Below are 26,627 nucleotides of genomic sequence, written 5' to 3'. Positions count from 1 at the left end.
CAGCAGGTTATTTCTAACATTGGAGCTTTTCAGTCCATGAGATGTGGAAAAAGTGGATCCTCTGTTTTCTTGAACCTGCACAACTGAGTCAGACTCTAACATGAGAACACGGTCTCACACTTATCAGCTCATCAGTTAGCAACTCTGCAAAATGTGCTATCGCTGTCCCTTCTCGCGATAGAGTGACGTGAGGCAATCTCCTGTTGACACCTGTGACATCTGTTCCTGATTGCTGTCTGGGGGGGGGGGGACTTCATAACATAGAGCATGCAGGTTTGTGAAATGTGTAGGTGGGTACTGGCTCATTAAATATTGCCTGCATGCATAATTTAATATTCTACGCATTGCATGAATCGGTGGATATATGCAGTTTTTAGACCTGTTTATCTGAAACCTGTATGTGTTTGTGTGTTTTTTCAATTTGAAGTAGCTTCATTGTTTGAGACCTTTGCTCCACTTCACAGGACATTCCCCACCGAAGGAAGTGATGGCGAACGAGACGTGGCCCTCATACGCCTCCCATCATCTGCTCCACGGTGACCCTTTCGCCTCAAAGCTCTCCAGAGAGGCGGATATCGTTGCAGCTTTTTACATCTGTATCATAGGTCAGTCTCTTATTGTGAAAAATGCTTTTCTTTGTTGCTGCAATCCGGTTTAGTGCAAATGTTTTAGGGAGCTTAAAGAAAACAGATAATAGGAGTCTGTGACATGAAATGAGTGCGGATATCTGATTTAGGAAAACACATGACTTCACGTGCGGTCATTAAGACGGAGTTCAGGTTAACTTTGTTATGTGAGTCGGGGGATTTCTGCAGAAGCCGTTTGGCAGGACACACAGGAAGCTGTGTTGAGGCTTAGGGTTTATTTTGGCTGACTGGAAGGAAACATCACATCATTGGTCCACACACAGCTGTGCACAGTGTCTTGTCTTTAGCAGCTTCTTCATGTGTCTGAAATTGGAATGTGAAATACATTTTCACACCAGAAAGAAACTGTCCTACACTGATATACCACAGCGTAAACAGTTGGAAAGTGAACCCAGTATAGAGAAATGACCATTAGCTGTAAAATACTGTAGCTGACCAAGTGGTATGTGTTCAGCTAACTGGTGGCCACTAAAGCTGACTAGCACTGCAGAGGGAACAAGGACAAATGTTATAATGAAGCTAAATTCAATTATATTGCATTTGTAAAGCAACAAGGAACACAATCTTAAAGCACTTATCAGAATGTACTCAAGACCATACCATGGAACTATTACACTGCTAGTATAAGCGTTGCCTTCAAATGGTGCTTAACAAAAAGTACATTAAAAAAATGTGTAAATAAATAATGGCAGCAATTACAACGCTTTCAGCAGCAAATCAAATTACTGACTTTTCCTGGTATTTAAAGCCTTCTGAAGACGCTCCTCTGGAGGCAGGCAGCAGCTCAAATAGGAGCAATGTTGAGCCCATGCCTGGTTTCAGTGATAGTTCAGTACTGACTGGCCAACAGACACGACCACGTTGTCATTTTCCTATCTTTGATAAAAATTGGGAAGAGACACTATGTCTTTGTAGATTTTCAGTTGTTTTTTTCCAGAGTTTTGGGGTCGGTAGACAAGCCAGATACCCAATTTAACGTGTAGAAGCACTACAAAAGTGACATTTTCATTATATATCCCCTTTAAACAAAAGTAGAGTTCTATTTGTTCAAATCTTCAGAGAAGGCAGGCTGTGGCGGCAGGGTGCTGGCTCGCTCCTATATCCACGGGAACACAGAAAACAGCACGGGAAGGACACAGCACGGGAAAAACAAAGACGAGGGCGAGCTGCAAGGCACACGCGATGTCTGGGTTACATGGGGGGAAAAAACACAGATTAGTATCAAAACAGAAGGACACGAGAGCCGAGAGAGTCATATGCGAGTGGTGTACCGAACAAGACGGAATTATCTGCCAGAGTAGTGGAGTCCAAACCAGGGTTTTATGGAGAGGTTGATAAGTGAGTTGTCTGCTGCTGAGGAGAAACCAACAACACCCCCTGCCACACACACGACCTGCAGGGAGAGAACAGAACGGAGAGGGGGAGAGAGAGAACACCAAAAACACCAACATACAGAATCATCACACTCAGAGGTGTTATCCGATCAGAGGGATTTTTATGTAGATGTAAACCCCGATATATGAAAACTGCAGTTTACGTATATAACACAACAGGGTGTTAATTGCGGGTTGGAGCTAAATGCATAATGCAAAATGACCAGGTGGTTACAGGTTGCAGCCAATCATTGATACTACTATTTCGAATATATGCATTCAAATTGACTTCCATTTATTTCTTGTAACTGCATTATGTTTGGTGTTTAATTGACCAGATGTGCCATATCAGACTTTGGAAATGGCTTATGATCAGAAATCTATAAACTCAGAATCAATCATCTATTTTCAGTCAGATGACACACAGCATTTAGTTGGAATTGAAAAGCTGGAGCTGAAAAATTGGAATTCTGCCAGGAAGATTTGTCCCAGCTGGTTCTGGATCTGTGGGTCGACAGTGTCACAGCCTCTAGCGTCCCTTGTGGATTTGATACACATCCCGCCCCCCACAATGGTTTTGAATAGTTGCAGCAGCTGCTGACACAGAAAGTCACTGTGGCTTTAGCCATGTGCCGTTTTTATGTTTTTCTGATAAACCCTTTTTTTTTTATTTGGTTGGATGCATATCCTACTAAAAATTTGTTTCTAATAGGTCTCTCACATACATTTATAAGCTTTACATATGTCACAGTGCTAAAGTGTGGGTTAGTGGTTCCTACAACCCAGATTAATCTACATGATACCATTTGCTACTGCTTCTTATATTTAAAGAGTGGGAGAGGAATGAAAAATGTATTGCATTACAGTCTGATATCACATGGAAGGCCGGCCAACATTAAGATAAGACAGGGTGAGCTATATTTAATTTAATAAAACTGAACAAGGAGGTAATGTAGCCCAGACTGTATGTAATGTGTATATATGAAATTGTATGCTTGTACTGTACACCTAAACCATTGTCTGAGATACAGCTATGGTTTCTTTGACGAAATATAAATCAGTGGGAGCAGCTACCTGTGAACTGCCTTCTGCAGCTGATCTCACTTCCTACAGTTTTATTCTGTATATTCTTTTAGAACCTGCAATGGCATCATATATTTTTATAGTATAACACTATTGGCTCTGTAGATGCATCCCTCCCAGCCCAGCAGTACTTGAGCACACTGTTACGGCTGGCTCTCACACCGATCAAAATTATGGACTCAACACCAAGGAAGACTATTAATGCATAGAAGTTTATTGAAATAAACCCCTGAATAATTGCTTGTTTACCAGAGACCACGATGGTGTCTCCGCAGCACAGGAGAGAGGGACAGCCGAACAAAGGGCCTTTATATATAAGCTCAGCACACTAGGCGCCTGTCAATCAGATGATTAACCTCGTGGAAAGAAGGGACGAAGAAATTCCAAAACAAAAACAGGATATAACATCACACAGTGCCTCAGGAAATGTGTGTAAGGAACAAGATAATCCTGAAGAAGCTTCATTAAATCAAAGGCCTGACAAGAGAATGTTAATTTGCACGTAGGTCGGTGGAAACCCAGAACCTACACAAACACACACTCCCAGAAAGCCTTTTATCTGTCAGTGGGCTGAATGGAACTCTGCTGAGACACTGGCAGTTGAATGTAAATGTATTTAACGCATAGAATTAACGATTTCAGTTTTCCGTCGCAGTTATCATCTTGCTTCAGCTCCTCTGTACGAGCTCCAGCTGTCAGATCTTTGTTGCTCACATCTGTCTCAGTCTTGTACACTGTGTCGGCCTCCTATATAACCAGTGCACTCAGCCTGGATTAAAATGAGCAACATTGGATAAAGCATATTGTGCAGAAGGCAAACGGGTTGGCAGATGCTAAGAAACTAGCATCTGGGAAACTCAATCGATATAAATTGAACAGACAAGCTGACATATAACAGACTTGATAGACCAGATCCTAAATAAGGTAGGTAGTAATGATCGAACACAGAGGTGACACATGAGGGCGAAGCAATCACAGAAGCTATGACCAAAGACAGGTATTAAAAGGTCCTAACATTCTAATTCGAGAATATTCATCCAATATTCACAGCCACTTTTATTCTCTGAGAAATAATTGAAAATGTTGCAAAATGCAAGATCTGGCCGTGTTAAAGAAAATTCATAGAACTGCCCCCTGATCCAGATCAGCACCACACTTAAATTACTTTGTTCTTCCCTGCTCCATACAACATCCTTCCATCAAGTGTGTGGAATCACATGAAAAGTTGTGATTTAAACAGTAGGATTCAGGAATGTCACCTAGTGTTTGGATCTGCTATTTTATGAAATATATAGAAAAAGTGTATGACAAAAATTATTAGATTTTCTCTGTTGCAACATAGTCCTTCATTTTAATAATGCAGGAAACCTTCATCCAGGATGACATGATTGTGTTAATCTGCTGTCATTAATCCACCTCAATGTGTTTTCACTTTTCAATTTTGCAGAATTGATGTTGGAAATTGAATTCTGGTTAATAAAACACCTTTAACAATGTATGCATTACTGAGGTTAGAAAGTTCAATTATAGACTTCAGTAAAATACAGCAAAGTACAAGAAACTGACTTAGCATAACAGATCGTAACATATGTATATCTAAAGGTTGGGACTGAAACAACCAATTCATTTTAAAATCTGATCTGTGTAGAATGCCGACCTTTCGTGAAATAAATAAATAAAAGAAATGGATGAAAGAAACATAAATATATATCCGTCATATGTTCTACAAGGTTTTGTCCTCTTTATTCTTTTTATTCCCATCATCTCTTCTTCCGCTGGGAATTAGACCTGACATGTGAATTAGCATCAAAGCACTCAGCTTCTAATAGTCACATAACTATAGTGGATGGAAGCCCACTTTCATTTGATCATTAGTTTAGTCATTTTTCTTTAGCTTATGTTTTGGATATTTGTTTAAAGTGTGTTTTACATTTGGATGTAAACCTGACCACTAGGGACATTAGCATTGTCCTGATTAGAGCCTAGCATTGTCTTTGAATGAAGAAGCAGAAACATTGACCTGCCTGTTGCCAGAGGTGTAAAGTAACAAATTACATTTACTCACGTTACTGTAATTGAGTAGTTTTTTGAGTAGTTTTTGAAATGGGTAATTTTACTTTTACTTAAGTAGATTTTGACTGAAGTATTGTACTTCGCTACTTTGGAATTACATCCGTTACTGAGTAAAAAAAATAAAGATAGTTTAAGGCGCAAGTCAATTCTCACTGCAGTGGTATATCCTGCAGAGTGGATGACGTTCCCTCACGTGCACGTTCAACATATGAAAACTGATCGTAAAGTTCACTGTTCGCGAAAAATATGTGCGACATGCACAACAATGCACATGGAGCCACTGCAGAGCAGCTGCAGAGCCGCGGGTTCAGACCCTTGGCTCCGGAGAAAGAGCGATTTGTTTACTGCTCCGCCGTTAAAGTGATGCGGACGTCAAAACATTAGTTCGGCGGTAATATTAGTTCCACCTGGCATTTTCCCCTCCCGGTCGGGCTGTTGTGACTCCGCGCACCACACAGTTTGAGGATCACTGCGCTACACAGGGCCGGACCTAGCACATTTGGCGCTCTATGCAAGCTTCAACCCCCCCCAAACGATTTTCCAGAAAAACGGAACTGCAACATACAGATGGTATTTTGCCCTGTAAGACTGCATTTCTTTTCAAATAAACACAACAAAGATAACAACGACATGGTGCAAGCATTCGATTAGACACTGTCTCTCCTCAGGAGAAGGAAAACATTCCTTAACGTTTTAGCTAGACCTCAGATAACATGAACGTGTTCACCGCTCAAATTCATTATTTTGTCATTAAGTTTCGTTCAGTTCAACTTTCTCATAAAAATGAATGTGTTCAATGAACGTGTTCTTTTGAACGTGTTCATGCACAACACTGCCTGAAACTCAACACTGGCCTTCCTGCCTTGGCCGCCTGCGAGCTACTCTTCCGCTGTGCTGGATTGCTGTTCACTGCAAAGCGAGCCTGGATGAGTTTTTCTCACCTTGAAAGTCAGCTGCTGCTCAAATTCAACAAGAAATTTGTAGACTAGTGCTCTAAAGGTGGACCAAAGTTGAACCAAAAGTTTAAATATACAGTGGGACAGTTTAATGTTTGACATGTTTAATGTCATTGTACTTAATTAATTAAAAATAACTGTTTTTGGATTGGATTTATGACCCCTTGTCCTTTTTTGCACTGTATAGGAGCGGCCCCCATCAATTTGTTCGAAGTAACTAAGTAACTTTTACTTAAATTAACTACTTTTTTAATTTCATCAAAGTAATTGTACTTTTACTTGAGTACAATATTTCAGTACTTTTTACACCTCTGCCTGTTGCACATCTGCATTTTCCCGTTTGCCACAAAGGTGCAAGGCTGTGAAGGACATTGGTTTCCCATCACATCACAGCTTAGCTCATCTCCGGATGTCCCCATCGTGGCTGCAGCAGCCCTTGGCAGCAGCAGCATAACCAACAATGGGACGTGAAATAAAAGGAAGTGGATTATATCTTATCTATAAATATATATATAGATCAGGAGGCATATATGATTGATGGCTGCAGAGGATCAGCTGATCACTGCTCCATTAGTGTGTCAAGCTTTAGCCTCTATACAAAGGACACTATCTGCAGATAGGTTAAAGAGGAGCTTCACTCAATATGCAGGCAGAGTAAGAGGCAGAATGATGTACGTTGGGGTGCATTATGTTCTATCTATTTACATTTCCTGTGCATTTTTCCGAGGCTCCATGAGGAATAGCTCCTATAGCTCCATCTTGGCTGACAGCCTGTCTTTACTATTTTTTCCAGAAACATTGATATGAGTGCAAGGAAATGCGAAGATGCAAAATATGCTCATTGTGCTATTCATTCATTACATTTGGCCTTTTTTTGTTTAACTCTTCCCATAAATAATTGGAATGAATCAGGTTTATTTATTCCTGAAAAAGATGTTTGTGCAGATCAAACAAGCTGAATGGGAAACAGCTGACAGGACAGCAAGATCATGATTGAAAGATTAATTCTTTTGAACCCATGGTCACGTTTTTTTTTATTTAGAAACCTGCGAGGCAAGAAGAGAAAAGGTTTTCTCTGCCCTGCCTCTGTGCTCTTCAGAGGACAGAATATTGCTCTCACTGTGTTTATTTTAAGTCCCAAAATAAAAATTGACCTGCATCAATAGATTGCACGGATAGAAGAGATAAATGGTAAAAAGAATGCATTTATATAGTGCTTTAAAATTCTTTTGGACCACTCAAAGCCTTACTAATACAGTTGACATTCAATCATTGACACACATTCACACAGTGATTCTGTTTCTAGCTCTTTGTCTATCATTCATGGATCTCATTCATTCATTCACTGCCATAACAGTCATCAGGAGCTGTTTGGAGCTCATGTGTCATGCCCAAGGACAAGCTGGGTCTCCAACCAATCTTCCGATCAGCTAAAAACCCACTTTACCTCCTGAGCAGGAGCCCATCTGTAAGCCTGCTCTGTTATCAATGTTTACATTCCTCAGGGTGGGAAATTTAACACATTCTACGTTGACTCTCAAAACATTATCAGTATGCTGGAGGGAAATTGGATTTTTATGACTGTGTTGGCCAAAGCCATGGATAGAGGCAGTATGTTGTCCGTGTGTCCACCTGTCCCGTGTTTATGAACACAGTATATCAGGAATGTTGGCGGCAGTGTCCTCAGATTTAGCACAAATTTTCACTTTGAGAATATGATCCACTGACCTTGTGGTCAAGGGTCAGTGGATCAGGCCAAGAGCTGTAGTAGGACAGCCTTGAGGTTTCACGATTTAGAGCAGCCTATATATATATATATATACACACATATGTTTATACAGTGCCTTGCATAAGTATTCACCCCCTTGTACTTTTCTACATTTTGTCATGGTATAACCACAGATTAACATTTATTTCATCGTGATTTTATGTAATGGACCAAAACAAAATAGTCCATCATTTGGAAGTGGGGGAAAATATTAAATGGATTTCAAAATTATTTACAAATAAAAATCTGAAAAGTGTTGAGTGCATATGTATTCCCCCCCCTTTACTGTGAAACCCCTAAAAACAATCTGGTGCGACCAATTGCCTTCACAAGTCACATTTGCAAGTCACATACTTAGTAAATAGGGTCCACCTGTCTGCAATTTAATCTCAGTATAAATACACCTGTTCTGTGACGGACTGAGAGTTTGTTATAGATCATTTCTGAACAAACAGCATCATGAAGACCAAGGAGCTCACCAAACAGGTCAGGGATAAAGTTGTGGAGAAGTATGAAGCAGGGTTAGGTTATAAAAAAATATCCAGAGCTTTGAACATCTCACGGAGCACCATAAAATCCATCATCAGAAAATGGAAAGAATATGGCACAACCGCAAACCTACCATGAGGAGGCCGTCCACCCAAACTGAAAAGCCGGACAAGGAGAACATTTATCAGAGGAGCAACCAAGAGGCTCATTGTTACTCTGGAGGAGCAGCAGAGATCCACAGCTGAGGTGGGAGAATCTGTCCACAGGACAACTATTAGTTGTCTATTCCACAAAGCTGGCCTTTTTGGAAGGAGGGTGGCAAGAAGAAAGCTGTTGTTGAAAGGGAACCATAATAAATCCCATTTGGAGTTTGCCACGTGGGAGTCACAGCCAGCTTGTGGAAGAAGGTGCTCTGGTCAGATGAGACCAAAATTGAACTTTTTGGCCTCAATGCAAAACGCTATGTGTGGCGGAATCCCAACACTGCCCATCGCCCTGAGCACACCATCCAAACAGTGAAACATGGTGGTGGTAGCATCATGCTGTGGGGATGCTTCTCTTCAGCAGGTACAGGGAAACTGGTCAGAATAGAGGGAAAGATGGATGGAGCCAAATACAGGGAAATCCTTGAAGAAAATCTGATGCAGTCTGCAAAAGATTTGAGACTGGGATGGAGGTTCCTCTTACAGCTGGACAATGACCCTAAACATACAGCCAGAGCTACAAAGGAATGGTTTGGATCAAAGCTTGTTCATGTCTTAAAATGGTCCAGCCAAGGAACACACCTAAATCCAATTGAGAATCTATGGCAAGACTTGAAAATTGAGGTTCACAGACAGTCGCCATCCAATCTGACTGAGCTTCATCTTTTTTGCCAAGAAGAATGGACAAACCTTTCCATCTCTAGATATGCAAAGTTGGTAGAGACATACACCAAAAGACTTGCAGCTGTAATTGCAGCGAAAGGGGGTTCTACCAAGTATTGACACAGGGGGGTGAATACTTATGCACCCAACAGATGTCAACTTTTTGTTCTCATTATTGTTTGTGTCACAATAAAATATATTTGCACCTCCAAAGTATATACAGGGTGTGTGTGTGTGTGTGTGTGTGTGTGTGTGTGTGTGTGTGTGTGTGTGTGTGTGTGTGTGTGTGTGTGTGTGTGTGTGTGTGTGTGTGTGTGTGTGTGTGTGTGTGTGTGTGTGTGTGTGTGTGTGTGTGTGTGTGTGTGTGTGTGTGTGTGTGTGTGTGTGTGTGTGTGTGTGTGTGTGTGTGTGTGTGTGTGTGTGTGTGTGTGTGTGTGTGTGTGTGTGTGTGTGTGTGTGGGGTTTAGGCCTTATAGAAACACAATAATAAAGTAGACATGCAGCAGAGCAACAACAAACTCGGTCAAATTGAATTAATTTAATTTACTTAAATCCAAAATGTGGCTCAAGGCGCTCAACAATCTCTAGAACATCTGCTATCCTTAGAGAGACAACTCAAGCTGTCTCAGCGTTATATTTGATCATTTCTGTTATTATAATGCACTTCATTAAACATCCAGCTCCATTTTTATTGATTTGACTTATACAGTAGGAATCCACACTCCCTACTTCCTCTCCCTGGCTGACATACAGGACAGGGAGGCTACTGTTCCTCTGCTAGTCCATCGCTAGCTCAATAATTTTGCAGATATGGAGCTTCAGATGATAGCAGTCCCACTGCATGTGACAAAGCTTCCTATCAGTCCTCTGTACTCCTCTGTAATAGTCTCTAAATGAAGGCTCCGTCTTTCTCTCAATAAATTCCTTTAAATTTTTCAATACATTAGCTATATGAGTCTGGAAAGACTGATGTAAACTGTAATTTTATTGGTTCGGAGAAGTGCATAACCATGGGGTGGTAACTCTGTTATGGCTTCATAACATTTCATTATTTGTAAATCATTTTCTATTTACCCTTCAAATCCACTTCAAGACCAATATCCACCTCCCTTTAAGCGCTTGGACAGCTTATCATTAATCTTGCTTTAACTTTGTAAGCTTTGTAGTGCATTTCCTTTAGTTAGCTTTAAAGCTTTTCTGTGATGGAGTTATGACTCATTTACACATAAAGTCAACTATACTGTAAGATGTAGGTGAAAGGGATTTATATAAGGCGTTTAAATACTTTATATTTAAATGGGACCTGGTCCCCTCTACAGGAGTCCAGACTGGACAAATTAAACACATTTAGAGTGTTTGGGCAAGTGAAGGCTACCACAGGTTCTCCTTCATGTTTATACATGCAACTTCACCACTGGATGTCACTGCATTCTACACACCGAAGCTTTAACCTTGTCCGCCATTGTTGCCATGTTGTTTGTGTGTGTGTGTCCTTGTAGATTAGTCGGAGCAGCAGTAAAGACCTAAAAGAAAGAATTCGCTACAAAGTAGACAACTGTGTGTTTGCAAATTACTCTTTTCAAATTACACACAGAAAGTGTATTTATTACTTGTTCTTAGAAGGCTGAAGGATAAAAAATGTTAACCTGCACTCGCTTGCATGGTTGCATAATCGTGCAAGTTACACACGATAAACAGTGTAAAGCGTTACAGTGTAAGTACAATCTTAGTATTCTTGTAGAAAACCCTGTCAGGCTATCTGTGTCATTTCACATAGAAATAATGTTCTCGGTGTACTGAAAGAACTGGCAGATCACAATGAAGTCCACATTGTATATGTTGGTCTTGCCACGTTGCTGTATTCTGGTCTCATAGTTGAGCTCAGTAAATGAAACAGGTTTTACACAACTGACCATGAGGAAAGCTGTTATGTCAGGCCATTATATGGTTGCTCCTGTTTGTCATTATAAACAGAGTGGATACAGAATGGGGTCGATATCGGTGGAATTCTGTCATTCTTTTCCACTCTTATTTCTCTCCATCATTATAGCCTAAAGTCTCTTGTGTGCTGGAAATGTCAGGACCTTTTTTCACATTGCAGATTTCATGGCATGAATATGTTGCTGCCAGTGGTTGTCGAATGCCTTACGTGAATTGTTTACCCTAAAGCTTTTACTTGTCATGTTTCATTCATGGTGGGTCTGTAAACAACGCAAGAAAAGCAGCGGATTATCTAGGTTTATTTGCATTTGTAAAAGATCAAACATCCCTGCCCCTTTTTCACACGCACACTTATTATTTATTATCTTTAGTGACCTTTCTTGCCTTACTACACATGCTTCTCTCGCACACTTCCTTTTGAAATGAGTTGCATCCTTATCTGTGGCACGATAACACCATCGTATGAATGAGTGCTTTGTTTTGGTTATCAGGAGTGCCCCTCTGTTTTTTAATCACACTGTATCTTTAAAAACCAGTGGAAAAGGATTTCTAGGGAAATATAATAAGTTAGTTTTTTTCTGTTGTGGCTGAACTGAAGGTCATTTAAAAGCAAATCAACCAAAGGGCATAAGGAGCCTGATTCATTCCTCAGATTTGTACATAAAAAAAGAAAAGCGTCACATTTCTACAATATTGTCCACATTCTTTTTCATTGTTTTCCACTGGCTCTCTTTTAAAGATGTCATTTCCTGTGAGCTGTCAGTCAAGCTCGACAACCTCAGTCCTCGCCTGGTCCTCTCAGATGCACAAACAACAGTGAATAGACTCACTTGGCCTTTTAAACGCAATAACTGGCCTGTGTCTGAAATGAATCCTTGAAATTGTAGGCAGGTTGTAGTTGTGCACAGCTGTGTTTCTTGTCTGTGAAAGGTGACATGACGCATTATGGGATTGTTTGCAAAGAATTGACCTTGTACATTTTTGGACACTGAGCCACACTTGTTGTTATGTAGACATGTCAACATATAGACACACACACACACACACACACACAAAGAGAGAAAAAAGTCAACTCAGCACAATCACTGCAGCTGCTTACTAAACGCAAGAGAAACATCCACTTATAGATTCAACACGAGACGTGACACTCGTTATTTATCTTTCATGTGTTAATTGTGTAATTTTCTCTCTGCCTTAATGCCCTATAACAAGATGCACTGAGAGGCACAGTGATGGGGAAGATTTCCATGGCTACAAATTGCGAGCCTCAGGCCTTGGAGCTCATTGGCATTGTTATTGAGATCTTTGGAGCAGATCTGAGCAATAATTCTGTTGCACAAGCCCGAGCTACAGTTGTGCTTTCGCAAGAGAGTCACTGCTGTGGCTGTAAAAAAACAAGCTCATGTTCAGGATGATTGTTGTTGTGGAAGGAGACGGACAGAAATACAAAAAGTCCAGTACAAGGACTTAGTTTTTAATTATTTGTATAGGATTTATTGTGATTATTAAGAATCCCTGATTGTTTGCTAAGGTGGGGAGACATACACCCCCTGAAGCCGAGATGATATCCCGAAGTCTGTGAGTCAGTTGTCAGTCAGGGCATGTTCCTGTGTTTTGGGGGATTTTGCATCGGATGTATATATTCAAAGTGTAGCCTGCTCTTGCTAGTGTATCCAGGATTATCAACCCTGACCCTGGGCGGAGCTGTGGCTCAGGGGGGAGAACGGGTCGACCATATTCCAGAATCCTGAATCAGAAGGTTGTGTTGTATTACTAAATAGGAGGCACCACTTTGGTTTAAGGTACCAATAACAAATCTGTTGCTACAGTCTCTTGGTTATCAACTAGAAGTATCAATATTTGGGGAAATATCAGTAATGTAACAATCCAGTCGTCACACAGGGCAAATACATTCATAAAACCGTCACTGATTAAAGCACAACAGAATTTATCGCAACAATATTCCTATAATAACTTTAAATTATCAAACAACTCTTATCCAACTCCAGCTATCACAACAAGCAACCATACGTAAGCACAAGCAATGTATAATCTCATAGTGTGCATGCATGCATGCGTGTGTGTGTGTGAGAGTTACGTCAGGGCTTTTTACCTTGCTCCTCAGGTGGTCACGACGAGATGGTTTATTCAGGGCAGCAGGAAATCAGTGAAGCCGACTCAGATGGAGGAAAAACGTGATCTGTTTCATCCCCTGTTCTGTAATCCTGCAGGCAGTGAGAGAGATCAGTCGATGCTGGCAGCTGTCTCCTTGCAGACCTGAAGCGTATTTGGTGAACACAAACAGTCTTTTACTCGACCTGCGAGAAGAAGACTTGTGGCCTAGGCCTACATTTTAGGTTTGAAAAGGTTTCAGTAAAGCCTTCTCCTTCTGGCAGCATCATGAAAAAGGAATGGGAGGAAGCAGCCAGGGTCAGAGCAGGTCTCAGCTGCAGGTCAGGGTGGATCTCATCCACCCTGAGATACCCAATTTGAATTCAAGCCAACCTTCAATGGAATCGTTTTTTGCTATCTTATTCAATCTGTTTTTCAAGACTTTCTCCAGAGGTTGCCTTATGCACAAGAACAAAGCAGCAGGACAAAAACAGCAATTATCTGAAGGGCAGGGCTAGAGCAGCAGGCAGGGGCAGGATGTAACACACACATTATCTTGAAGTCATTGTCGGTGTCTTCAACAATGGTGGCTCCTAATTTTTTAATCCCGATATATTTGTATTATTTGTTTAATTTTTCTGTCTGTTGAGTGTTGTCAAATTACGTCAACACATCCACCTGCTCGAGGTGAACCCCACAGAGGTCCATTTTTGCCTGAATAAAGATGGAAGGATCTCTACAGTTCATCCACCCCCCCACACAGGAACGGCTTGGTTTCCTTGAGAGCTAAGAAGCGCAATTGCAATAGTGGAAAAGTTTCAGCAAAAGTTTCTGAATATAAACCAGCCATGCAGAGAAATACATCAGTGATTCATTGCCAGTGAAACCACTGACACTCCCCATGTATATAAAACGAGTTGGTTCCATCTCCAAAAGGCAGTGCTGTGAACATGACATCTGAGATAATCTCATGACGTCTTTAAGAGTCACGTACAAACGTCACCGGCCCATCATTGCATCGACAGACCAGAAACAGCATAGTTACACAACATTTATACACAGTTTCTCATACAAGCCATGCTAACTAGATGCTAGCCATCATCCAGGCCCGTTTTTAAGGTTACAAGAGATACACTTGTCAACGGATTCAGAGGCTCTGACAGTGATAGGACCTGCAACTTGCCCTAAGCAACACACCCACGGGCACATTTCAAAGGACAAAGACATTGTTACTTGTGCTATTAATAAATCTAGATAATGCCTTACAGTAGAGGCGATAAGCAAGCAATGTCTCAGTTGTGTAAATGTATGTATTGTAACGTGTGTAATGTATTTCATCAATCTTCTCTCTCTCTTCTCTCTTGCAGGAATAATGTCTGCAACAGGGAATGGCTACGTCATTTACATGACCATCAAACGCAAGACCAAGTTAAGGCCTCCTGAGCTCATGACTGTTAATCTAGCCATTTTCGACTTTGGCATTTCAGGTACTGTAAATCATAAAAAACCCAGCATTATTTTGTTGTTAAACCAAATGACACATTTGCACAATGTGATTTAAATTGTATAAAGAAATCAGTATAGGAGAGTTTTTATGAATAGATTTGTAGCTTTTTGACAACTGCAAAAAACACCACAAAAATAATTTTCCTCACCACCTAGCTAAAATTACTTTTCAGAAATTAACAACGAATCCATGTTTTGTGATTCGATTTTTTTTTTTATGTCTTTATGCTTCTTGTCCATTTTGCTTGGTCACTCAGATGTGTTACCACTTTGTCAGCTTCACAGATCATTCAAAGGTGAAAGTGATGAGATATTGGTTAATGGTAAAACAGATTGGTGCATGTTCTGTATGATCGTATGCTGGAAGTTTTATCTTCCTGTTGTTTCTCTTGAGGAGAACAATGGCTGTCAATAATTTAAATGTGATCATCTCTTATCACATCCCCCCCTATCTCCCTTTAAATTTAGATTTAGGTTGGAACGTGGATGTACACGTGTTCTTTGATTAAACCAGTTTGATCTAGATGGATTATGAATACACTAACTCTTTTATATATATATATATATATATATGTTATTGATAAGAGAGATGTGACGGTAACTAGATAGTCTGGTTGGATCTTTGGAGAAGTGGAATCATTCTGTGATTGTGGGATGTCTTGTGATCTGCCACTCAGGGTAGTTCGAAAGTTCCTCTTGTTACTGAGCAATCAGCCAAATCGGTTTGGTCAAGTCAATACTGTTGAGAAGTGAATTCACATCTTCCTTGCATCTCATTTCATTAACCTCCCTGTTTAATTCCTCTTCACATATAACTTCACAAGTAAGGGTTGCATTTTCATTATTCATTCACATGTTATGATAGGTAGAGGCTGTTAGAGGAATTAAATGCTTTTCTTTCCCTGTGCTCTTTCCACTCTTGATAAAAACAGGCTGTATATCTGTTGACTGCTTTTAAATTAACTCTTGTGTTCTTTTTCTATTTAATTAATTGTATTAATTGTTTAGCATTGCATCTCAAAATGTCATCCTCATGTATTTCAAACACGTTCTTTCTCCATTAATAACTTTTGCAAACCGACGTGTTTCTGCATGACTCACTTGTTAATTCATACTTCTATCCTCAAGTAAGCTTTGACATTTTGAATTTGAGGTTGTCCTCTGGCCTAACTGAATACTGTCACATTATGGAACCGATTTAACACAATTCACCTACAGCTACTAAAAAGGAACAGATTTTACAGGTAAAGGTCACTTTAGTTGTCATGGAGAATACTCCATTCACTTCAGTAATCATACTGTGTTATTTTGAAAGTCAGGAAAATACATAGTAATAATGGTTTGGAAAGTGTGTAGGCTAGCGTGACGCATGTTGAGAGCCGATCATTCATTAGTTGGTGCTCATAGGCCATTAAACAGAATCACAGCATCACAATTACTCAGCGAGTAATAAAGTGTAGAAAATACTTCATTTATTAAGGATGTTGACTTTCCCATCAGTTTTGGATGTACGCTTAGCAAATGATTAAATCTCTATATAGAAGTGTACAACTCAGCAGAGGGCAGATCGAATGAGATAAAGTACACAAATTCAAATTGACTTCAGTGCAATTGTGATGATCTGTGATGGCCTGTGTTGTGCCCATTTAGCCTTTTTGAATGAAATTAATCCTGCTTCCCTCCAGTGGGTTAAACATATTTATTAGTAGTGAAAGTGAAGAAATTGTTCATTCTGTTATTTTCCTCTTTTTCCAATATGTGAGACTCAGAGAGGAGATGTTTCAAGATCGTATGTAAACGTCTGCTCCGTGTGTATTCTGGTGTTGGTGCCCCTCAGTGTGGGATGCTGACCTGCAACTTGCTCTGTGCAAACACAGTTATGGTTAGCCGGGCTATCAGACCATGTGTTTCCCCTTGAGCTACTTAAGCACTTGACCTGGCTCACAATAAATGTTATTGAACAAGTAGGCTCTCTTCTCATGCCTTGTGATGTGGTTGATGTCATCATAATATGCTGAATAAGAGTTTTAAGAAAATAGACCATGCACCAGTTAAACAAGCATGTCCTAAATTTGTCTGATTCATGCTGTGCTGTTTTAAAAGACATTTTCATTAGCTATAGATTTATTCTGCAACACCATCTTCTTCATTCAGTCCAAAGTTTGAAAGGATTCAAATGTATTATTTATGTAAGCTCTACAGCTATTCAATTATAAACTCCAACTCACCCTTCAATTTCTTTCTTTCAATAATAATTCTCAATTAATCAAATTGATTCAGTTTGCTATTACACCTCACCTCACCTCAGACCCATCCCTCCTCTCATTTAAATCTTTAAATTAAATGTTCCAACATTTATATAAATATAGCTATTCCGTATGTACACACTAATCTTGGCAGAAGTGGTTTCAGATCCTGTGCACACTTCTAAATAGAACGATTTGCAAAGTGCCCTTTGTAACAATAGAATTATTGTTAGTAGTTCATGTTGCTCGGGGCAATGTTTTTGTGTGGGAGAAAGACCCAGAGTAATGAGAGCTAGTTAGGGGTGAATGTACTCTGAAGACTGAGTTAAACAGGGTCACACATGTTGTTATACAAGACAGGTGTTTACATCGTCCATTCTGTATGGTTTGGTGAGAACGGAACAGAATTAATCAGCCTGAAGCCATTATACTGTTACCATTGGTAATTATGCTGCTGTGTTGCTCTGTATGAAGGTGCAAATTCTGTAAGTCTTTAACTGAAGATGCCCAACCACTAAAAGAAACCTCTCTTGCTCATGTCACGATGGACAATTTGAAAAAATACTCTTGTAATTTTAGATATTTATGAAAAAATATGTTTAATTTCATAGAAATTGCGTAACTACTGCCTTTTTTTTTAACCTTGCATAATACTTGTTATCCTCAGTGTTATAATCCTCACTAATCCTCCTCTGGTTGACCTGTTCTCTCATCAAGCCTTTTATTAGTGTTCAACAGGAAACAAGGTGCTCTCTCTGATCATCATGAAAATTCTAATGTACTTAACGAAAGCAGTGTCATAAGCTGCCTAAAACTGGATAACCGTATTTCAAATCATGCTGTAAATTCAAAACAAAAACATTAATGAGATTGAATGAAAGTAAGATAGTGATAGCTGAGAATAAACCTTGTCCTGTTCTTACGTGCACAGAGCAATCCAGAACAGGCATTCTCCAGATCGAAGGATTTTCTGTCTAACACTGTGGTTCGGAGCTAATAATTGTGACATCCACTGTCCAGATAACCATCAAATCCAGGGTGGACATTTATAGGTCTCAGGTTGTGACCACCTCATGTAAACAATGGCACCAGGTCACCACTTTTTTCCTTGACAATTGAATCTTCAAAACTGTGAGCTCCTTTTAATGAAACCCACTATGAATATTGATGGCCCCAAGATTATTAATCATAATCCTACTTTTGGATTGAAATGATTTTTCAATATGAAATAAAAGAAATGTCTCTTCTTGCCACCTGCAGGCAAAAAGATTTAACGTGAGATTGCAAAAGCGTGAGAAGCTGATTATTCCTGCGCTCTCTGTATCGACCAGCATGACTTCTTCAAGTTATAAGAGTTCCCAAATCACCCATTTAAAAAGTAATTGTCCCCCCCCCCAAAAAAAAACTAGTAACTAGTGCTCGCAGACTTGATGCTAATAACTGCAATTAAACATTTGCGATTTTTGCTAACAAGTCTTTAAGATTACTGTGTAGGAGTGTCGGCCCACTATTATTTGAAGTATTATGTTAATTGAACGTAAGGATAAGCCACAGCAATGCAATTCAATTTAAGACGTGGGGGGGTTGCTCCAAAACCTAAATTGAATTTCTTTTGTTCTATTCAGGTGAGTGCTTGCTTGTGTGGTTCCGATGATAGTCCTGCTGCATATAACTCAAATGCACTGTGAGCTTAAGATCACGACTTGACGGACGAGCAGGGATGTTAAGAGGTAGGAGTTAAAGTTAAAGTTAAAGTAGCTTTATTGTCAATTTCTTAACATGTTCAGAACATACAAGGAATCGATACAACGTTTCCCACTCTCCCACAGTGAGACATAAAAAGTGCACAGGCACAACAGACATTTCCTAATACTAAGTAAACATACAGAATGTATGCAGCAGAGTAGAACTCAGGGTTCTATCGATGATGACAAGTCTTCAAGGTCCTGAAGCATCAAAGCAGAAACAGACAATCCCACTACCGCCACAGTGTAAAATAAGACAGTGTTAATAAAGTCAATTATTGTGCCAGCTGGCTTCAAGAATACAGTACAGAACAATATGTAGTAGAATAGAATACGATGACAAAAACAATTCAGTTTAAAATATTATTAAAGATAAGAATAAAAGTACGATTATAAGTGTGTTCTAAATAAGCAATGTCTTCCAAAAATGTAATTTTAAATCATCAGTCCACAAAATATCATCCCAAAAATGTATGAGTGGTTGTTTTTGATCAACAGTGGTTTGCTCAGCAACTCTCTCATGGATGCCCTTCTGTTCAAGAGTCTTTCGTTTTGTGGAATCATAAACACTGCCCTTAACTGAGGCAAGTGAGGCCTGCAGTTCTTTGGATGTTTCTCTTTTGAAACCTCCAGGGAGAATCCGTCTTGGGGGAGTTTTGGTTAGCCGGCCACTCGCATTTCAAGTTCTCACGGTTTTCAGATAATATCTCTGACAGTCGTTGGAGAGATGTTTACATTCAATAATTTGAATCATCATTTATCAAAGTTTGATGATCTGAATTATTTTCCTGTTTCAAATCCGTTTGAAGAGGGGAAAAGCTTTTCACAGCACTGGCTGTGTGTCAAGGACAAGGCAACAGTTATGTGACAGTCATGGTTCTCAGCATTTCTCTACCTTGACTGCAGTGAATAAGAAGCTGTACGTAAAGTATGTTGGTGTACTGCAAATTCCATTCTGCTTTCAGCATCACTCAGTGCTTGTAGTAGCCTCAGGTATTTGTACCTGAGGCTACCGCCTCAGGTAAATCTGCAGATTAATCTGCAGATTTATTGGTTGATTCTTCATAATTTCTTTTTCATTTTTTAAAAAGGAAATAAAGTTATGAAAATGTTAAAAGCACAGGAGTGAGGGCAAGTGTAAGATCTATTAAAGGCTGAAGTAAAGAGAAATGCTTTCAGTTTTCTTTTAAAGTGATTACTGAACTAGCTTCTCTGATGTCTAGCAGCATGGACGTAGTTCACAAATGCTGCAGCTACATGAAGTTCACCACTACCAAAGTTGATGGAAGTGACAGGGAGTGAGTCCGAGCTTCGCATGAACTCATATTCTCCCTTTATGTAATTATTTCATCAACAGGAGGTCGGAGGCTTATGACAACAGTGGTCGCTGTTAGCAAGCGGAGGCCTCAGGACAAACAAAACAGTTTGCCTGAGAACCAGGGCTGAAAGTTTCTGTGCCGTTATTGTTGTGATTCAGAATGTGTAAACTTGATTAAGCCTCCGGACATGTGAGCAATCATTAGTACACGGCGCACTGGGTTTTTCAGCGATTCCAAGAAACCATTTGGCTCATCGTGTCTCATGCAATCTTGCCTCCAGAGGATTTAGATGTTTATCTCTTTTGTGGTGCTCTTGGCTGGCCAGATATATGACTGTTGGCCTGTCTTGCTCTCTAGAAGATGGTTAGAGCCAGGTATTTGTGTTATCTGCAAAACAAATTTGATCATTCAGTGAGTATGTAGTGTTTGTTCTTCAGATTTAATATTTTAATGAAGTAATTATTGAAGAAATTACATTGAAGCAATTACTATGAATGTATTTTGATCAGATGATAAACAGCTGTGATAGAGGGAAGGGCTGCAACTGAGTCGTATCGTTGAATCCCTCTTGGAGATGTTTTGGTTAACCAGCCGCTACCGATTCAAGTTTTCCATGAGCTTTCTCCGTTTTCAGATTATAGCTCTCAATAAATTGACTAATAATTAACTTGGGTTACCTTTGTCTAATATTCAGTTATAATAATACGTGGAAAACTTGAAACAGGAGTGGCTGGCTCACAAAAACGATTCGCAAAATGGGACTAAGTTCCATCCCTTCCATTATAAAATACAATCAAAGTAATTACTTTGAATGTGTACAGCTATGATAGCGGGAAGGGCTGGAACTGAGTCCCATTTTGAGTCTCACCAAAAAAGTAGGATACACATTGAAAACAAAATATGAGTGCAGTCTTTGAACTCAAGTTGGACTACAAATGTTAAAACGAATCAGACAAATAAAAGGCAACAGAATCAGTTGACGTGTTGGGCATTGGTCGGTGGACGTGTGAGTCAAGAAACGGAGGCCTACTTTCAGGATGGAAGAGCAGACCACAACAGCTTCCACAGCTTTGCGTGCTTATCAATAATCCTTCCTCTCTCTGCTGTTTCTCTCTTCTGTGCTTTTTAATAATGAGGTGCTCAAGTTGCCTGTTGTCCCACGAGCTGTCACATGTATTCATAATTTGTATCTTTACAATCTGAAATAAGAGAAAGAGGCTCTTGTCATCAGCATTACAAAATACTGACCAGGGTTTTTTCTGCCTGTTAATGTAGATGAATATAAAGGTTTTGATGCAGTGTTTATACTTTGAATAATTACACATATCAAAACAGGCAAATGGTATTGAAAAGGTTTCCTTATTTATTTATTTTGTCATTTTTTGTCATTTTGTGTAACAAGACATGTACTGATACCTATTCGTCAAAACCAAAATGAAGAGCAGAATTTACCTTTTTTAATTTCATATTGAATAGAAGTGTGTCCCTGAATCATGAGAAGCATCTCATTTACAGTGTCGACACCTAAGATCTTGAGTTTCACTGCTGACACAATTATTAATGCTTCACCTATTAATGCGTTAAATTATGAAATGTTTCCGCTGCACATGTGAGCAAAGTTGGAATGACTGCTGTTCCATTTTTATGTTTGAAAGTCTGATTCGATCAGCCACCATTCAATTTCTCTATTATACAGTTTGTGTTTTGTCAGAGAACTGTTTAATTTGACCTCGACAAGAAAGTCTGAAAATCTGCTTCTCCTGATTTATAATCTGGTTTCATTTATTTGTCACCGTTCTGCATTTGGACTATAAAAACCTTGTAGTTGACAGTAGATAGGTGTCGCAATAATACAAACATCATTCAGCTAAACACTTACTGTTTACCAAAAGGCCTAAAGATAGTTTTAATACAAAACACTGATTCTATTTGTAATGCATGGTGAAAACATTGAGGCAATGCATGGTGAGAGGTGAGGAAAATAATTTCATTTTTAATAATTGTCGCCCATTGAAGAGTTAAAGTAGATTTTTTGTAGTTATTACTTAATAATGAATGTGTGTAAATGTGAGCGTGGTTCTTGTTAAACTAATGTGTATTTGAACCCCTGTCCTCTTTCTTCACCATTTCCTCTCTTGTCCTAAACCCCACTCTACGATTCTACCCATCTCTTCCATTCTCCTCTTCATCTTTCCTCCTATTTCTATCTCACACACATTTTCATTTACTTCCTCCCTCCTCATCTCCTTCCTCTCCTTCCGTGTCCCTGCAGTGACAGGAAAGCCCTTTTTCGTTGTGTCTAGTTTCTCCCACCGCTGGTTGTTTGGCTGGGAGGGCTGTCAATTCTACGGCTGGGCGGGCTTCTTCTTTGGTGTTGGGAGCCTCATCACGATGACCATGGTCAGCCTAGACCGGTATCTCAAAATCTGCCATCTCAGTTACGGTATGTCAGTAATTTCTTTACAAGGGTTTCAAACAATGAAGTTCCATGTAGACCGGAGGAATGCCCAAATTTGCATGGGTTGGCTTTTGAATTCGAATAAATATAAATTACTATCTAATGTGATAGAAATGTTTTGTCCTGATTTGCATATACAGTCACTGAGCCCTTTAATAGGTCCACCACTGGGTATTTCCTCCCTTTGACCTAAAAACAGTTCCTCGTGTCCTCGGAAACTTTGCTCCATGTTGATATGACTTAATCTCATAATTTCTAAAGATTTAATGCTGCAAATCTCCAGTTCTACCAAATCCGAGAAGTGAGTCCACAAAACACTTCTGGAGTTGCAGGGGTTAACAGCATTGCAGCAGAATCTAATACAATGACCTAACTGGTGACCACGTGTTCAGACGTAATAATACAACAGAAAAATCTCATGCCTCCATACTGTTCATGTGGTGTTATGTAGGTGTCCCTACACCTGGTGGAAACCAGTTGTAGGGACACCTACATAAAGCCCTGACAATCAAATTCGACTTGAAACACCATAAATGACACCAAGTTTTAAGCCTAAAAGTCCTCTTATATCTTGGGACGAGGTGTATTCAGGGACCGTCACAAATGCTAACGTGCGCTAGCTTAGCCACTTCTGATGGAAGCATTAACTGTGCCTTCTGTTGTCAAGAAATGATTTAAGTTTTTTTTTACGTTTTGGCTAATTGTCACGACAGTGAGAAGGCAGCAGTCAAAAACCTGGTCTTAGAGTCAGGATTAAAGATAGAAAGGAAAATGTTTAAGAAAAATAAGGTTGGAGTGAGAGAATTAAAGCTACTAAACTGTTTACATGTGTTTTTTAGTACCCATCTCATCCCTAGTACATCATCATTTCTCTCTTTTCTTTCCCTCTAAGGCACATGGCTCAAACGTCACCACATCTTCCTCTGCCTGGCATTTGTGTGGGCGTATGCAATGTTTTGGGCCACCATGCCCCTGATCGGCTGGGGAAACTACGCCCCTGAGCCCTTCGGGACATCCTGCACGCTGGACTGGTGGCTGGCACAGGCCTCTGTGTCCGGCCAGGCCTTCGTCATCACCATCCTCATCTTCTGCCTCATCCTCCCCACTGTCATTATTGTCTTCTCCTATGTCATGATCATCTTCAAAGTCAAGTCTTCTGCAAAGGAGATGTCGCAGTTTGATGCCCGGATCAACAACAGTCACAACCTTGAGATGAAACTTACAAAGGTGGGTGAGAGGCAGGAGGGGAGGAGAGGGGAAGAAAGTACTGCTTGTCCAGGAATCATGTTAAGGTCAACTTTGTGACATGAGTACTGCTTTGTATCCTCTTCCAGGTGGCAATGCTGATCTGTGCAGGCTTCTTGATAGCCTGGATTCCTTATGCAATCGTGTCCGTGGTGTCTGCGTTTGGTGACCCAGACTCAGTGCCCATCTCGGTGTCTGTCATTCCCACCTTGCTGGCCAAGTCCTCAGCCATGTACAACCCCATCATCTACCAGGTTGTGGACCTGAAAAACGCCTGCGCAAGATCCTCCTGTTGTGTGGCCCTGAAGAAACGCACGCATTTTAGAAAGTCAAGGTAAAGAGGATTATAATTGTTCGTCTTTATTGATGATTAATTATAGCTGAAGCACATTGATAGATCAGGCAGAGCACTGGAGTTATGTTAATGCTTCTCCTTCACCGGCTTATTCACAGCAGTGTAGCTTTCAGCATTTTCCATCAAATTGGTATTGTACAAACTTTTTCAACAAATGATCCCATGATAAAATTTCCTATCTATCTATCTATCTATCTATCTATCTATCTATCTATCTATCTATCTATCTATCTATCTATCTGTCTATCTGTCTATCTGTCTGTCTGTCTGTCTGTCTGTCTGTCTGTCTGTCTGTCTGTCTGTCTGTCTGTCTGTCTGTCTGTCTGTCTGTCTGTCTGTCTGTCTGTCTGTCTGTCTGTCTGTCTGTCTGTCTGTCTGTCTGTCTGTCTGTCTGTCTGTCTGTCTGTCTGTCATTGATGTGCCAATGTGGCTTCTATATGATTACAATACTTATCTTTAGCAAAATAAGCAGCAAACTGAGTATTTCCATCTTGAAACTACAGTGAACCAATCAGAATCTCAAAAGAAAAACAGATTCCGACTTTATGTACAGCTTGTTATAGACTGCAGCCAGGATTTCATTCATTACAGACATGTAAGAAACCAGTTATGTCATCTTCCAGTTTTCCATATTGTTTCACCATAGACCACTTGAAACGGCTGTTGATGAAAACCATGGACCCCTACAGTTGCTGCCAGTAGTTGGCTCGCAGGATAACGTTGTGTAACGAAGGTTATTCTACAGAAGGACTCTTTACCTTATCAATTAGTAATGCTGTGAATCCCACATTCTGTCACATCTGTCGTACATGACATTTTTATACATTTCATTCATGGCAAAAGTGACTTTTGGGGATTAATCAGGACCAGGATTCAATTGCCAATCTCCAGTGTCTCAAATAGATATATTTCAAAACAGAGGAATTTGAATAGCAGGGACAACCTTTGCTGCTTAAACCAAAGCTTTAACTGCAGTTGAAAGAAGAAGGAAAGGTAGTCGTGGCTTGTAAGAAGTAAGACGTCGACAAAAAGCAGATACAGCCAGATGTGCTGGATGAATGTGGACCATGCTGAGCTCAATTGAAAAATCCATCCCAGCTTTTGATTAAAAGCCACAAACCAAACTCATCTTCAAGGGCATATGACGGTGACGTGAAAACAGGCCGAATCCCAACTCTGCAGCTAACGCCATCATATGTGCAGACTCAAGAGCCTTCCACACAAACAGATTATATTGTAGTGTTTTGACCACATTATGTTAAGTTACGTAACAGGTATAAATCACACTGAACTAAAATGAATCTCAATTGATCGGCTTAGTTGGCGGAGCGTTCCCATCTGATGCGCCTGTTCTCTGCTGTTTCATGTTCCCCGCAGGTTCTGTACCATCTCTGGCTCATTAAAGGACAAAGCACCAGCCAAAGAAGCTCACATTGAGATGTGAGACAGACGCTTTAGACTGTGTGACCTCCTTACCTCGTCTACTTTGGAAAGTTTGCCTTGTTCCCTGACCTCTGTGTCCTGCACTTACCCAGTCACACGCTGCCTGACCTCATTAACTGTTCACCCTCGGTCTTGCTGCTTGTTTTTAATGCCTAAGATGGATTTACATATGCTTACCACAGTTCCCCACCTCCTCCTACTTGGAAACACATCTTCCCCACAAGGTTCTCCTTCATATGTGGAGCTGTGTTGTAATGTTCAGACGTAAAAACATACAAGTAATATGTTGTGCGAGCTCTTAGACTCTGTTTTTTTTTTTTTTTCAGTATTTTAGACACACTGTCAGTTTTGCTTTGAAAAAAGGAAAAATAAGTACTTTTGGCTGACTTGCTAGTGTTGGTCTCATAATACGCCTCGACTCAGGTTTTTGAAATTGAGAACTTTCAAACTAGTAATGTCACATTTGGAGATGTAGGGTTTTTTTGTGAAACGAACCTTGCAAAGAGAGTATATATATTTAAGCTTTAAAAATGTAATTTAAACCTTTTTCAACATGTTTTGAAGTGGAAGTGCTATTTTTGCTGTTTGTACAGGCTGTTGTCTTTTGTACCCTAACTCCTTGTACACAGTGGATATATACTAATGAACACTTTAGTAGGAACACCTAATTGTCAGTGCAATTGTCCAATCAACGAGCAAACATTCAGGTCAGAATCTTCAGGTTATGTCTATACCTTGCATCTGCATGTGGAGGAAAATGCGACTTCGGACTGGTAGGACTGATTTCTGCAACTGTTGATATTCTGAGATTCTCAGTTTCTGGAGTTTACAAAAAGAGAATCATCCAGTGAGCAGCAGTTCTGTGGATGGAAACACGTTGTCAATGAGGAGAATGGTCGGACTGGTTGGAGCTGAAAGTCAACATAACCACTCCTTCCAACTCTGGTGAGCAGAAGAACTTCTCTGAGTGAACGCGATCAACCTTGAAGACCCCATCAGGAA

The 26,627-nt window shown here is 40.0% G+C and overlaps 1 protein-coding gene across 1 annotated transcript; it reads left to right on the top strand.

Annotated features, from left to right (window-relative positions):
• The first annotated feature begins 487 nt into the window (after positions 1-487).
• Positions 488-25,816, top strand: opn5 (opsin 5). Its single transcript, XM_062411945.1, has 6 exons — positions 488-605; positions 14,676-14,795; positions 22,397-22,567; positions 23,475-23,809; positions 23,917-24,161; positions 25,560-25,816. Exons 1-6 carry the CDS (start codon positions 488-490, stop codon positions 25,624-25,626), a joined length of 1,056 nt encoding a protein of 351 aa, XP_062267929.1. The 3' UTR covers positions 25,627-25,816.
• Positions 25,817-26,627: the final 811 nt, after the last annotated feature.

The sequence above is a fragment of the Platichthys flesus genome, chromosome 18 (genome assembly GCF_949316205.1).
Source record: "Platichthys flesus chromosome 18, fPlaFle2.1, whole genome shotgun sequence".
In the NCBI taxonomy this organism is placed as follows: Eukaryota; Metazoa; Chordata; class Actinopteri; order Pleuronectiformes; family Pleuronectidae; genus Platichthys; species Platichthys flesus.
Note: the sequence above shows the minus strand (reverse complement) of the source record. Positions and strands in the feature narration are given on the sequence as shown.